Source organism: Pleurodeles waltl, chromosome 10 (assembly GCF_031143425.1).
Source record: "Pleurodeles waltl isolate 20211129_DDA chromosome 10, aPleWal1.hap1.20221129, whole genome shotgun sequence".
In the NCBI taxonomy this organism is placed as follows: Eukaryota; Metazoa; Chordata; class Amphibia; order Caudata; family Salamandridae; genus Pleurodeles; species Pleurodeles waltl.
In genome coordinates, this window is record NC_090449.1 from 339,285,048 (window position 1) to 339,300,198 (window position 15,151).

The following is a 15,151-nucleotide window of genomic DNA, read 5'->3' on the forward strand; positions in this document are numbered from 1 at the left end:
GGGGCGGGCCACTAAATTTGGGTGATTTTACCAATTATGATCTTTTGGATGGGCAGATTCAGCAAAGGCAGAAGTTCCTTTATGGGAGCAAGGTGAGGAAGAGCTAGGTACCACTGGAGAAAAGAGCTGAAACACCGAAATACACGGTTAAGACATGTTTTCCCTTTGTTAATTACCCACCCAAGAAGAACAAATTGGTAGCCAATGGAATACTGAATACTGAGCACAAAATATAAACAAATGGATTAGACGTCCTTTGGCTGCTGAGGCAAGGCCTTTTCAAGCAGTGAATGGCATAGTTCTACTAGAAAAATGCTTGAATGATACTGGACATGGATGCAGATATAATAAGTTACTTTAATCGGCTAGGAGGCAAAGCCTGTAAATGCTAGGAGAAATCAACAAAGGAACTCTAGGTTAATGCACTAGGCACACTAACTCCATTTGCACTTATCTTTCACATGACAGACGGCACTCATTCTAATGATATACTAGAGAATTTGTGGGTGTTAAAAGATTGAATTCATCAGTAATTCCATCCACAAAAGAATCTTTACACCTTATTCCTGGGGATACAGTGATATTGGTGCCCATGAAGATAAGCCCTGAATTAGGATATATAGCTTTTAATTAGACAGATCTATAGGAAAATTTGTTTCGAGAAGGATTAACAAAAAGACTTTGAAAGTCTGTGTTCATCTTTGCTGCTTTGGACAAAGCAATGTCCTCAAAGCGGTACATTTTTGAAGGTACATGTGTATGTGGCCTGGCTGTAAGAAGTTGACATTTTCCCTGTCATGGTGGGCAAAGGTCCTTGTCCCTAGTAATGCGAGGAGCCCCGTTCAAGGCTTTCAAAGTGAAAAGAAGCTTCTTTACAAAGAGAGTGAGATCAAATGCACAAGAGTAAATTAAGGATTTAGACAAGATCATGCTTAACTTCTAGAAAATGCTACAGTCCATACTCCATTAAATGTAGCAGGAGATTGAAACATTTTCAGAGCACCTGGAGGGCAATTATGAAAGATCCATCAGTGTTGAAGTCATAGCAAGAGTACCAAATAGAGTTTCTATATAATCTTTGACAAATTAGAGCCCTTTCTAAGGATATTAAGTGTTTTGGAAGAATAAAAGTGTTTGTTGAAACATGACAGACAAATAGTTGAAACGGGTGATGGTGGAAGCGGGTCTTGCAGTGCTCAGGGCATCCGCAGTATCCACTTTTCTAGTCGAAAAAAAGAGAAAGGGTGATGCCCTTCAATAAATTTGATGGTGCTAAAGAAATGTGTCACAAACGTTACTTCGAGATAGGAGGGACCTATCTGTAAAGAGATGGAAGGAAGAGGATTGGCCGTCGGAGCTATATCTGATGGAGACATATTTTTCAACTGATTGCTGAGAGAAGTGAGTCTCCTGCAGTCAATTTACTCGGCATGCACACCTAGGCCAAATACACTTTCCCATGGAGTCACCTAAGCATAGGATAGGAACAGCCACTACAAAATGGGAAAAAACTAACATTGCAACCCCGATTTCCAGAAATTACAGTGAAGAGCAAATTCAACCTGCTGCAAATTCAAGTTGATCCGTTGCAAATGATTTCTGTTGGATGCAGTTGAGGCATATGGATATCTGGATAATAGACTATGGACCTCGTTTAGAATTTGACAGCCCAGCATTCCATCCACCATTGTCGAGACAGCAGCATGGCCCCCAAATGTAATCTTGTTTACTCTCTGGGTCAATATTTTCCCATGAGGCGGCTTCTGCAAATATAGCAGAAGCCACTTGAGGGGAGGGGGGGGGGTGGGAGTTCCATGATTGAGTCTCCGCCATGTCATGCCAGCATGGCAAACCTTTAGTATTTATCTGTTTCTGAAGATAGACCCCCTCCTCCACCCCAAAGAAGGGATCCATTTCCAAAAAAATCACATAGTTAATGTCCTCCAAATTCTGGGAGATGGGGATATTTCATGGTCTTTCCTGTCCAAACTAGAAAGGATACTGGTCGGAATGGGGTTGGAAGGAAGGGCTGTTTTATACCGGAGGACCCCTGACGCCATTTCCACCGATGTTGGCTCTACTGTGAGGGCTTCCAATGCCAGAGCTGCCAGTTACTTCGCTTTTGGGAGCTCTGCCTTTCCTGGCCCTCTAAAAAGGTTTGGTGAAACGAAAAAGAGGGTGGATCAGATATCTCCCTCTGTGGCGGATATTCATTTTCCATCCTATCCTAAATGAGGTCCTACAGTGCTGTAGTATAAAAACACACCGAAGTCACAAATTATCCCAGACAAAACAATTGATTTCAGGATGGGAAGCGAGTGTTTTTTTTTATTGAATAAAAGAGGATTCTCGCTCACTTACAGTATCAATTGAGCGATCCCCGTAGTAGGGAAATGACACCCATAGAAAAATTATTTTCTTGAAGCCCTTCTCCCACTCTGTCAGTGGCGTGCTTCATCATTGATGCTTAACCTGGTTCCTATATACTACAATGGACTCAATCGTATAGGAGGGTGCAGTGCTTCATTTATGTTTATGACGTTGCAATGTGTAGACCAGTTTTTACAACTGATAAACATATTTCATATAAGGCACCACCAGGGTCCTGATAGTGGTGCAACGTAAGCCTTTTTTTTATTTCTCTTTGTCGCTGTCCGTCCTATAATAATATTAACAGACTGTTCGGGATAACATGTTACATTACATAATGTAGAGGTTGACAACCAGTGCTGGTGAAAGCCTAGAACCCTTAGTGGACAGTGAATTGGCTGATGATGTATGGATAATATCTGTGAATGCCGTATATTTTTTTAATATACAAAGGGCACTCAAATAAAGGGGAAGTGCGGTGACCCACAAGTATTTTTTATTTCTCGCAGCCCCGATAGGAAATATCGAAAGTGGTTGCTGGAATAGGGTTGAGCCCATCCTGGTTTATTGAGCCAAAGATGAGACGTGATGATGTATGCAGAGTTTCTGGTGATTACAAACAGAACCCCGAAGTTCCACTGAGAAATGTGTATTTGCTGGGTATTGGGAATACTGGTAATTCCACAAAGTTCCCAGGAGTTTCACCCAAAGTTCGCTGGTGATTTAGACATCCTGAGCCTCTGAATGAAACGTGAGAACAGTTACTGGACCCACAGGAAAAAAATGATGGGGCCTAAATATTGAAGATACGAGCGGAAATAAAGTGGAAAATGCTGGAACGCTGGGTGCTTATGACAGCTGTGCAACGAAGGCCTTCTACGAAAACTATGCAACTACATTTGCAAAACAAAACCAACGGAAATTGCAACGAGAACAGAAGTGAATGGAACCTGCCTTAATCGCTTTCGATGCCCGCGTGACACATACTCAGGAAGGTGGACACGAGTAACGGAAACACCATAAAAGGAGTTCTTTCGCAGAATGTTTTTGGATAATTAGTGCAAAAATAGTTAAGGATAAAGGAACTCAGTACTTTTTTGGTATTTTTAAAATTATAAATATTATACTACTCTAAGACCTAACTAAGGAAATATTACGACTTTGTGGGTTTTTAAGCACAACATGCCAAGAATATTGGTAAAACCTGGACAGAATTTGAAAGAGCAGTGGGTGATTAATTACCTAATATACAATCAATAACGTTAGTGAATACTGAGTATAATTTAAGTATAATTTTCTAAGAATTGTCCGGTAGGGAATTTTGGAAAAATGAATGGCAAAATCCTTGACCTCCTTACTGCAGGTTATTACGGACACTGTTTCTAGCTCTGAACGTTCGCCGATTTCAGGTGTTAGTCTAATTAGCTCAGCGGAAGTAAAACAAGACTCCAGAACCCAGAATGCATTGGGCTATGACACAAAAGTCATGGATGGAAAATTCTCTCTAGTGACTAGGAGAGGTGGTTACCCCAGCATGTGGAATCATATTGCTAAAACGGTGGTTCACCGAGTAAAGTGCTTGTGCTCACATCTGTGCATTACTTGCACGTCACAGGTTTGAGATTCTTCACTAAGGAAGGTTTGCGAAAATGTCAGGGAATGATGCATTTACAGCACGTTTCAGCAAAGGTACTAATGAAATCTGCTGTTTAAAAGTATTTCAATACACACAGACAATGTCACTGAGGTACACAGGTGTGGCACGCAGCGACAGTGATACAGAGCTGTGCATAAAAGCAGAGAAAGCGCATGCGCCTTCAGAGTCGCAGGCCGGCAGCGGTGGCTGCTGCTAATGTCAAGGTGGGGGTGTTGGGGGTTATGGAGGGATGAGAAAAGGGGGAACACAAAAAAAATAAAGGAAAAAAAACTTACCTTTTTCACCATTCTGCCGCCTCCTGTCGCCTCTCTCCTCTTTCAGTCCAGCATTCACTGGTACACTAGCACAAGATCCCCAGCAATCCTGGTGCTGCTGTCATGCAAAACCTAGCATGAAAGCAGCATCAGGATTGGTCTGAGTGGCAGTTACTGCTGCTCAGACACAGCCCTGGGGTCTGTGCAGTTTCTCTACCTATGCTGCTAAACACAGCCGGGCTTCACAAACCTTAGTGTGCATGTGTATTCGTCTTGCCTGAGACGGCCGGTCAAACACACATGCACACTTAGGTGCACTGTCACCTCCTCAACCCTCCCACCTCCCGTGGCCCAGCCCGCCCATTCCCCTCCCTAAACTGCTGGCTGAGCCAGCAGAAGAAAAATAAAACCATAGTGTAACTATGGTTTTATTTTTCATCTTCTGGCTCTTGGCCAGGGTGGCAACCTGGGGATGAACCCCTGGTGGAACAGCGGACAAGACGGCAGCTAGACAGGCAGGTGTAGGCCGTAGGAGGACACAGAGGACGCCTGTGGCCTAGCTGGACTGCGCTTGCTCAATCGCAGTCTCTAGCCACAGAAGTAGGAGCCGTCCTAGTATCAGCCAAGCCATGCTCCAGGGCTCCAGTAGCTGCTCCTGCTCTCATCTGTACACTCTCACCTTGCTGTGGAAACACTTTGTACAATTCAGTTTATGAGCACTGGTTTTAAGGCAATGGTGTACAGGAGATGGTCTAGGTTCATACGTTCCACCGTTGGTATTAGATCATGTTGTGTCAGTGTTGTTTTCAGCTTGAATGTATAAGAATGTTGGTTGCCAACTAATGTGTAGATGTGTTTAACTGATGTTGATGTGTACAAGTTTTGGATGTTGGCATTATTGTGTGGCCCCTGAAAGGTTGTTTGGGGGCAATGATAATTCCACTCACCTGTCTAGCACCAGCTCCTCTAGTTTGTGCAGATCGCAGGCAATGTATTCCAGCGCCATGTCTGTGATCCTGGGGCACCAAGAGAGGTCCAGGCTCCGCAGCTTGCGAAGATTTTCTGCTACCAGTTCAACACCGTCATCAGTGACTTTGGAACAGCCAGACAGGCTGAGCATGGTTAGGTTGGGCAAGCTGTGCACCATGTTCACCACTCCATGGTTGGTGATCTCCCAGCAGGAGCTCAGGCGCAGCGTGTGCGTGGTGTAGCCCTGCTTGGCTGTGAAGTAAGCCAGAGCTGTGTCCGTCACGTGGTAGGCCTGCAGGTTAAGCTCCGTCAGGTTGGGCAAGAGCTGGGAAATGGCAGCGATGGCGTCATCAGCCACATTGATGCAGTCGCTGACACTCAAGGAGGTGATGCGAGCATTAAGGCTGGACCAGAGTCCTGCCTCCGTAAAGTCATTGCACCCTGAAAGCTCCAGCCGCACAACTCCTTGCATCTGCTCGAGCATCACCTGCAAGAGAAAAGAACCAGTCAAGGTAACAGAAAGGATCCTCCTGAGACAGATGCTACCCCCAACATGTTGTTTCTTCATAAGTTTTTGCATTAATTTCTTCTTCCCTGTTTTTTTTCTTCCTCCTTGTTTGCTTTCATTTTTTGCTTGTTTCTAATTATTTCTTTTTTGTATTTATTCTTAAATTCTGATTTAGAGTTTAGAGGTATCTGAAAGTCTTTCGAAATTCTGGACAAAATACGCAATATGAAGGTGTGTCAGCGGTCTAAAATTCGTCCATCATATGGGTTTGTATGGAGATTAAGGTGATGGATTAAACTCTGCATTCAGAATTGACTCCAGAAATGGAAAGATTTTAAATACCACCAAACTTTAGGTCAAACCTTTACCATCTTCCTTCATTCCACTCTTTTTTCCTACTGTTTTCTGATTTTTTCTCTTTTCTAGTTCCTGTGTAGACCTCTCTGATTTTCTTAATTGCCCTCCAGCTGTCTCGTTCCCTCTGTCTTCTTGACATCAGTCACATTACCTTCTTTTGTCTTCTGCCTAGAGAGATTGCCATCTTCTTCCAGCACTTACATTCCTAACTCCTACTCCTTTCTCTGGTATCTCTGTATGCTCCTTTCTTCCTCCCTCGCTTCCTACCATGAACCGGGCCCTTTCCTCACTTCCTCCTTTTCTCGTTCCCTCCTTACTTCTATCCTTCCTCTCTTCCCTTCTTTCTTCCTTACTCATCCCTTCCTTCCTCACTTACCTCCCTCCAGAAACTACTCTCCCTTCCCTTCTTTCTTCCTTTATTTATTTCCCCTCACCACACACTGACTATTTAGGTTTCGGAAAATTTGCAAGGGAAGAAGCCCCTAAATCCATGCCCGAGGAGGACAGAGTAACAAGTGACTACAACTATGTTAACCACAATCTTATAGAGCTACAACACTTGGACTATGATGATGGACGGGCAGTATGACCACACAGTTGCACGTCTCAAGGACAGCACAGCTCTGCCTCTGGGATCTTGCTCAACAACCTGAAGCTTTCTAGGAGTGGTTGCTTTTGTTTACTTCAGTTGACCCCCTTGGACTAAAGTATCACATTCTAATGGTTTGTTAAAGGAAATCGAAGAGGTCGCAACATACAAGCTAAGTAACATGGTGTTCTTTAGAGGTAATCTGCCAAACACTTATTAGGAAGGCCTCTTCTGCAATGGAGGAAGATCTGTTCAGTTGCAGTCAGGGCATACGGTCAGTTGGGCATGAAGGGCCCATTCAGTGGTCAAAAACGTTGTAATTGAGTAAATTGCAGGGTCCGCGACTGCTATATGGCTTATTGGCATGTACTAAACCCACTTATGAATTTGGTAATGTGTTAATGTGGTAAATAGTTTTAGAAATGCTTTCAGAATTGCTTTTTGGAAAGGTGATGTTTAGGGCGTCCCTTCCTAACAGCGATTTGTAATGCAATGTAACAATGATTTGTGATAGAAATCTGGTTGCAAACCATTGAAAAGTTCCCAACTCCTAAATTAGGGTGGTAACCCATTTTCAACAGGGAAGGTGTCCCCCTTTGGGACTTCTTACCCCTTTTAGAATGTAAAAAAAAATTTTTGTTTAGGAGTGGGCAATTATCGACGGGCCACTGCTGACCCTTAACAAAGGTTTTTTAAAGTATATTATTTTTATCAAATGTGGAAACGTTTACTTTGAGGAAAATAGGCTGCACTTAAAAAGATCTACTTTATTGAAATGCGATTACAAACATTGTGGTTTGCTGACCCCAGCAGGCCATTGTCCCTGCAATAGCAGCAAATTGTAGTGAGTCTCAGTTTGCTCCCTACCTCATGGATATTGATGATATAGGTCGCATTGCGACCCACTACAATTCGGATTATTGTGATCTGACCTGATAATCCATAGGTCAGTTTGCAGAATTCCACACTTGTTGCTAAATTACTGATTTCAAAATTGCAACCAATATTTTGTGATCAGCATTTATGGTCTCATTTATGAGCCCCTTGCTCCACCAGAACATCACTTTTAGCGACGGTCTGGTGGCGCAATGCACTGCGCCATATTTACAAGGCAGCGTTAAGACACTTTTTGTGGCTTAACGCCGGGTTGTAAATATGGCCCCTTAACATGCATCACTTAGCCTTACAGGGACGTGCAATGGGTGTTGCTGTGGTCTTTTCACCGCAACGCCCATTGCATTTTGACACTGCTGCATATTTACGAGGAATGGTAAACCTGAGGCAGTTCCAAAAACTACCACCGCACAGCGCAACAAGGAGAAATAGTTTTATTTCTCCTCGTTTTTGCTATTTCTATGTGTGCTGCATTCTGCAGCACACATAGAAAGAGCAAAGCACCATTAATGATTGTTTATATGCAGGAAGGGATACCTTCCTGCACATAAACAATCATTAAATAATGATGATTTGCTACTTCAGCACACATAGAAGTAAAAAATCGCCATGATTGACTGTTTATGTGCAGGAAGGAGTCCCTTCCTGCACATAAACAATCGTTCCCTTCAACATAGGCACCCCTGCACTATCGTGCAATGGTGTCTGCATTGGCACTAAGCAGCTAAATGTAGTGTCAGCGCTAGGGAAAACCCAGGGGTGCACTGTATTGCCGTAAATACCTGCATTTCTGAAGGGTTGCAACGCCACTTTGTTGTAAATCGGGCCCTTAGTACTTATGGCCCTTAATCCGGACTCGGGCTCAATTGGTGTCTTTGCATGAAGTTGGACTCTGAGGTACATGCACACTCCAAGGACTTTTTCTTGCACAAATTTCTCCAGAAATCTCCTGCAAGAATATGCTGGGACGAGATAAAATGAGAGGTTGCAATACACTAACCAGTCCTTCACATTTTCACTCATTCCGAATTGAGAAACTCAGAATCAAAAGTTGAGTTCCTCCAGGGGAAAAAAAAAACTCAAGATGCTGTATTGATTCCATTTGTCCTAAAATTACATCTCTACACGGGTATGCCTTGATGTATTGTCATACTTGCTGTGTTTTTTTTTTTTTTACCTTTTCAATGTTGACACATTAAAATGAGAAATAAATATGGGGAGAGGAGAAAGGTTTGGTGTTGGTATTCCTCTAGGCAATTTTACCTCCTAGTATTTGCGCAAGTCTTGAACTATGATTTATTAAGGTTCTGTGTTAACCTTGTTGCATGTAAGAAGAGGCAGGCCGACGCCAAACCTAGATTGAGATTTACCATGATACGTATGGCCACCTTCCGTGGCTTTATGTGGCTTCGTAAATCTGGAGTAATGCAAGGCAAGTGCCTGCCTTGCATCACTCTGTACCGAGAAAGGCGTCACATGGGTGAAGAGTTGGTGTTCCTGCGCATCCAGCCATGTATTCTGAAGCATATCGGGATTTACCAACACTGGTAGACATGGGAATGCGTCAGAATTGTATGCCTTCCTACAGGAGACACAATGAGGAGAAATATCTTTATTTCTCCTTGTTGTTTCGTCTTTCTAAGTGTGCTGCATTGTGCCACACACTTAGGAAGAGGAAAATGCCTCTAAGGACTGTTTTTGTGTAAGGAGGTGTCCTTTCTTGCACAAAAACAATCCTGTCTGTAATCCAGACATCCTTGCTCCATGGTGCAATGGTGCCTGCATTGGCGCTAGACTTCAGATTGTGCATCAGCTCAGTCAGAGGACAGGAATGCACCATATCTTGATAGATATGGTGCATTTTCTGCTCTATACCTTTCATACAGTGCAGCGCATCAAGTTGGCTTGCTGCGTTTCATTGCATGAGAAAGTTATAAATATGGCCCTTCGTGTTTTGAGAGGCTGGGAGTGCATCAGGACACATCTGAGCAAGTGAGCACCAGTTCAAACAAGCGAGACAACAGGATTCTGCACACATCTCTGGATCCCTGGCTTCTGGCCTGCCTTCTGCCGCAGGGTGACACCTCGCCCCCTGAAAGGTACTGGGGAGGTGCCTGTCCATAATAATAGAACGGAGGAACCTTAAACAGTAACAAAAGAGTGGAAACACGTGACCTGGAAACCTGGAGATGGTTGCAGAATAATAGCAGACCCAAACCACGCCCACCCACTCTATTTGACTAAAGAATCAAACTTTCCAGCTCCCTCTTTCTAATTAGTCTATTTGTAGACGGCATCTAGATGGATATGGAATCCCACCAGGACACTGGAGAGAGTACTCTCTATGAGCGGCACGTTGTCTATTGGGAAGCCGGTGGTCATATGAACAAGGGCACCACAATAGATACTCTTGAGTACCTCAAGCAGTGCCAACTCTGGAGTTCATCCCAGTGGTGCATTGAAGCAACCAGCTTATGAATCTAGATCACCTGCATGAGACTATATTAAGTCTCAAACCACTCTGCATCTCTCTACCATAATGAGATCACCAGTATGTTTATGGGTTCTTCATCACTACAAAAAGGCGGAAACTGGGACATGGTGCAAGGAATCAGAGGCTGTGGAGTAGTAAAAGTAGGGTTCTTGCATTATGCCTAAGCTCTTAAAGGGGAACTACCTTAAAACAAATCATCCTCCCCGTAGGTCATTCCTGATGGTTCCCAGAAAAGAATACTTGACAGATTAACATGGTCACCGCAAGGCTGTGTTTAGAAGTTATTTCTGAAGTTATTTTCTCCTACTGGGATTGCAGGAAATTTTTAAAACATTGTAGTTAGAAAATGTTTAATGTTTGGGGATATAGGGCCTCATTACAACCCTGGTGGGTTGCAGTGGCAGTGGGACCGCCGCCAATGCGACAGTCCGACCCCCACATTACGACTGCAGCCGTAGCACCATGGTTGGACCATGAGCATTGCCAGTTTTTGTCTCCCCAATGGTCTGGCGGTGCTGGCCATCCTAATCCACCAGGGCAGCGCTGCAATTTGTGCCACCCTGGTGATTATGACACTCTTCTCCGCCAGCGCTTTCATGGCAGTAATCCTGCCATGAAAAGGTAGGTGGAGATGGGGTGCAGGATGTCCCAGGAGGGCCCCTGCACTCCCCAGGCACTTGGCATAGGCAGTGGTGGGGCCCCCTTGGCCAGCCCTGTCGCAATGTTCACTGTCTGCCTGGCAGACAGTGAACTTTGCAATGGGTGCTGGATCTATTCCGAGCCGGAGACAATGCTGTAGACTGTTTCCCACTTGGCCAGCGAGTGGAAAAGCTTCCGCCCGCTGATCCACTGAGAAACTCATAATGGCCCGATGAGTAGGCAGCCACAATGGTGGCAAGCTCCCCGTTGGAACTTCGGCAGACGGGCTTTTCCACCCACAAATTATAATGAGGGCCATAGAGTTTATTTATTGGGTCTACCAGTGCATAATAATTTACTACCTGTACTACTACTCTTACATGCAGGACAGGCAATATGGGTGCCTTTATTTCTAACAATAGAGCTTTGTCCATCATCCGGGTGACACTCACCTCCAGTCCTGCATCTGTGATGGTCGATCGCTTCAAGCTCATGGACTTTACCCCCTTCTTGGACAGTGGATAGTTGTCTATGAATTCACAAATGTCCAGATCAGACACCCCTACCAGGCAGAAGCCGTCAAACCCCCGGACCACAAAGCCTTGCAGGTTCACAAACTCCTTCTCCCCACCAGGCTGCACGTTGTAGAGTTCCTTGGCATGAAGCACCGGTGTCATCCCAACCCAGAACTTGGGCTGGTAGAGCACCCGTCGCCACACCTTGCACACCTGGGCCAGGACGCACTTCTCGCAGGTGGAGAAGTACCAGAAGAGGCGGTTGAGAATTTTCTCATCCAGAGCCAGCTGCTTGTCCGTAGAGGAGCCCGAAATCCTCTCCATGGAGGAGGGATCGATCACCCGTGCGGTGTCGCTCACAGGACTAAGTCCCAGCGGAATGATGGTCGATGGGGAAGGCAAGCCAGCAATTGTTACTAGAGGCAGTGGAGATGTCAGGCCCGGTAGGTCACTGTGGTTCGGTAAGGCTTGGCCAATGATGGCCGGCACACAGGAAGGCTGGCACAAGCGATTCTTCACTGCCGGAGTTCCTTTGGTGATGCTGGCTGAGCCTAGTCCATTGGAAGGCGTGGGGATTTTCACCAGTCCATTCCTGGGTAAACATGGGGGTTTGTTGTCACCGTTGCTCTGCTTCGACATCTTCCAAGCTCGCTGTGGACCAGAGAAAAGAGGCATTTTTAGAAAGTGGCTAGGTTGAATGTCCAATCACTCTCATTATTTTGCTATTCGTATAAAAAAATGAATCAAGCAAATTTTGCAAAATGGAATACACTATTGGTAAATGTAAACATGTTACCAAAGCCAGGTGGATACATTATTGCTAAAAGCAGACAGGAGATGCAAAATGCAGAAACATAATGAATAAAACAGATACTAATGGCAAGGTATAACCGACATTGCCAGGTTCAGGCAGAAATTGTCAACGTCAGACAGATATTGCCAAGTCAGACATGTGTTACAAAGTTTGAAACAAGGTACTGCAAAAATCAGATGGCAAGTGCCGACCTCAGACATGTACTGCCAAGTTGAGATGGGCAGGATCCAAGTCAGACATATATTGCAAAGTTTGGCTGGTACTGCCAAGGTGAGACGTGTAATGCCAAAGACAAACGTATTCCCAAGGAGAGGTAATTTACCAAAGAATTGCTTAAATTGAACAGTTATTGCCAAAATTAGACCAAATGGGTTGAACACCAAACATGCTTTCAATGCTCGCCGCTAGAGGGCACCAACCAACCGATCACCGCTCGGTGTTGTATAACACGAGAATTTGCATTCAGTAACAGTAGACCTTCCAACCTAATGGGCGTACCGTTCTCTCCATGCATCTCTTCTTCTCTCACCTTTTCAGCGGCAAAATCAAAACAAAAAAATCACACGACCATAGAGTTTCGGTACAAAGAATAAGCTACGCTCCTACTGACCAGGTGCACGCTGGGCCGCATCCTATTTGGAAGTCGGTGTTCCAAACTATCTTTTTTGGGGAATTGTCCGCTTCCTGCTCCCGCTGCACTATCACATGCAAAAACATTATATTACCTTCAATGTCTTACTCATCAGCAACAATTCGTTGTGCCTTTTACCCCTAGAGGAAAGAGGTTATGCAAACTGTTATGGCCTCAGCCTAGCAGGTATGACTCAGTGCACCATTGTAAATGTGAGTGATGCCATTCTACACAACATACAGTGTTCAGCGAAGGCGCCGAAAAACGAAAACCTCAAATCTTGCTGTCTAGAGAGAGAGAGATAGAATCAGCAATAGATACGCAGTATGTGTTTCTTGGTTGGAGATTGTTGTAGTACTTTCGAGTTATGCAGAGCGTTAGCTATATAAGATGTAGTTACAAGGCCCAAGGGAGCAGTCAGAAAAATAAAATAACCCCCACCTAGACCCAGGTCCCAGATAGCACCGAGCGAGGCAAACAAATCCCACGGTTGGCGGAGACTGCTCCGCGAGGGAACACTGAAAGGCCTAAATTTCCTTCGTTCCTTCTTTCGCTCTTTTGTTCTTTCTTCTCCATCTTCTCTCTTCTTTATCGACCCATCCATCTATCCACCTCTTTTCTACTTTCACTTTTCATTCACACAGTTTTCTTGTCATCCATCCATAAATCAATCCTTCCACCCCTGATTCCTTCTCTCTAGGCATCTGCACAGCATTCCATCTCTTACATTTTTTTCCAACACCACTCTTTTCTCTCCATCAATTTATGCTTTCTCCGTTAATTCTTCTCTCCTTGTATCATCCATTCTTCTTTCCACCCATCCCTCGATGCCTCTCTCCATCCATCCATCTCTGCATCAATCCATATCTCCATGCATCCTCTCTCCATTCTTGTCTCGATCCATCCTTCTTTTTAACCACCCTTCTATCCATCTCTGCATTCATCCATCGGCTCTCCATATTTCTCATTATCACTCCTTTTCCCAACCCTTTCACCATTTCTTCTTTTCTTCCTCTGCAGGAGATCCATTTATGAGCTTCTTGCAGATCAGGGATTCTGATCAAAGTCAAAGGAGCCATATTCTACACAACAACAAATATTTGAAATGTTTCATATTACCCAAAACTGTCTAGTGACACCCACTCCCTCTTCCTCCCACTCATCCTGCTGAAGTACAGTTTTAATGACATCCCTGGCAAGGCCTATGAATTGATACATAACCAAACACAGCCTGTTTAATATTTCCAACTCACTAATCCATCTAGTGCCAACTTCTCCACGTTATTTCATTGGATTTCCAGATTAAACGGGTCATTCTGACTCCCGCCGGCCGCGGTAACCGCAGGGCCGGCGGGAGCCGCCAGAATACCGCTGCACGGTCAGAAGACCGCCGCGGTTATTCTGAGTTTCCCGCTGGGCGGGCGGGCGACTGCCAGAAGGCCGCCCGCCCGCCCAGCGGGAAACCCCTTCCCACGAGGAAGCCGGCTCCGAATGGAGCCGGCGGAGTGGGAAGGTTGCGACGGGTGCAGTTGCACCCGTCGCGATTTTCAGTGTCTGCTAGGCAGACACTGAAAATCTTAGTGGGGCCCTGTTAGGGGGCCCCTGCAGTGCCCATGCCAGTGGTATGGGCACTGCAGGGGCCCCCATGGGCCCCACGACACCCGTTACCGCCAGCCAGGTTCTGGCAGTCAAAACCGCCAGAACCAGGCTGGCGGTAAGGGGGTCGGAATCCCCATGGCGGCGCTGCGTGCAGCGCCGCCATGGAGTATTCCCCAGGGCAGCGGAAAACCGGCGGGACACCGCCGGTTTTCTGTTTCTGACCGCGGCTGTACCGCCGCGGTCAGAATGCCCAAGGGAGCACCACCATCCTGTTGGCGGTGCTCCCGCGGTCGTTGGCCCTGGCGGTCAATGACCGCCAGGGTCAGAATGACCCCCTAAGTGCCTACCAAAAAAATCACCACTTTGTTTAACATTTAGCATCAGCACAGATGGAAACACTTGTAATTAACGGAAGGTCAGCAGTGCAAAACACTTCCAACAACTATTGCTTGCTTCGCGCCACTTAATATGATTTCTGCTTTAGCACGGAAGCGTGAATTTGCAAAGACACTACCTAGCATGGGCGTCCACAGAAACATTTTGGGGGAAGTGAATTTTTTCCGGAGGGGGTGGGGGCATACTTTTAACGGGGGCCTTGGCCGTTTTAATCAGGCAGTGTAAGCCACTCTAATGTTATGCTGCACTGTGAGCCTGCACACTAGGCTGTACCTAAATCCAGGGGGGCTAAGACCCCCCCACCACCCCTCTGGACATCCATGCTGCCTAGGCCTAGAATTAACAACTACTTGTGCAGGTGTGTAGCATCACGATGCATAGCATTGCGTAGATTCACTATCATAAACGACTGAGGATGTAAATCCCATACAGCCCCCAGTAAATCTGGGCCGTATGCAACAACTA

General features: G+C 45.4%; 1 protein-coding gene across 1 annotated transcript in view; it reads right to left on the minus strand.

Annotated features, from left to right (window-relative positions):
• The window catches only part of FBXL16 (F-box and leucine rich repeat protein 16), a 237,595-nt gene that overhangs the window by 43,951 nt on the left and 178,493 nt on the right, over positions 1-15,151 (minus strand). The window contains exons 2-3 of the mRNA XM_069210550.1: positions 11,184-11,897; positions 5,229-5,737 (exon numbers count right to left, since the gene is read on the minus strand). Of these exons, the coding sequence (XP_069066651.1) occupies positions 5,229-5,737; positions 11,184-11,885 (1,211 nt within the window). The 5' untranslated portion in view covers positions 11,886-11,897. The remainder of the gene's footprint in view (positions 1-5,228; positions 5,738-11,183; positions 11,898-15,151) is intronic.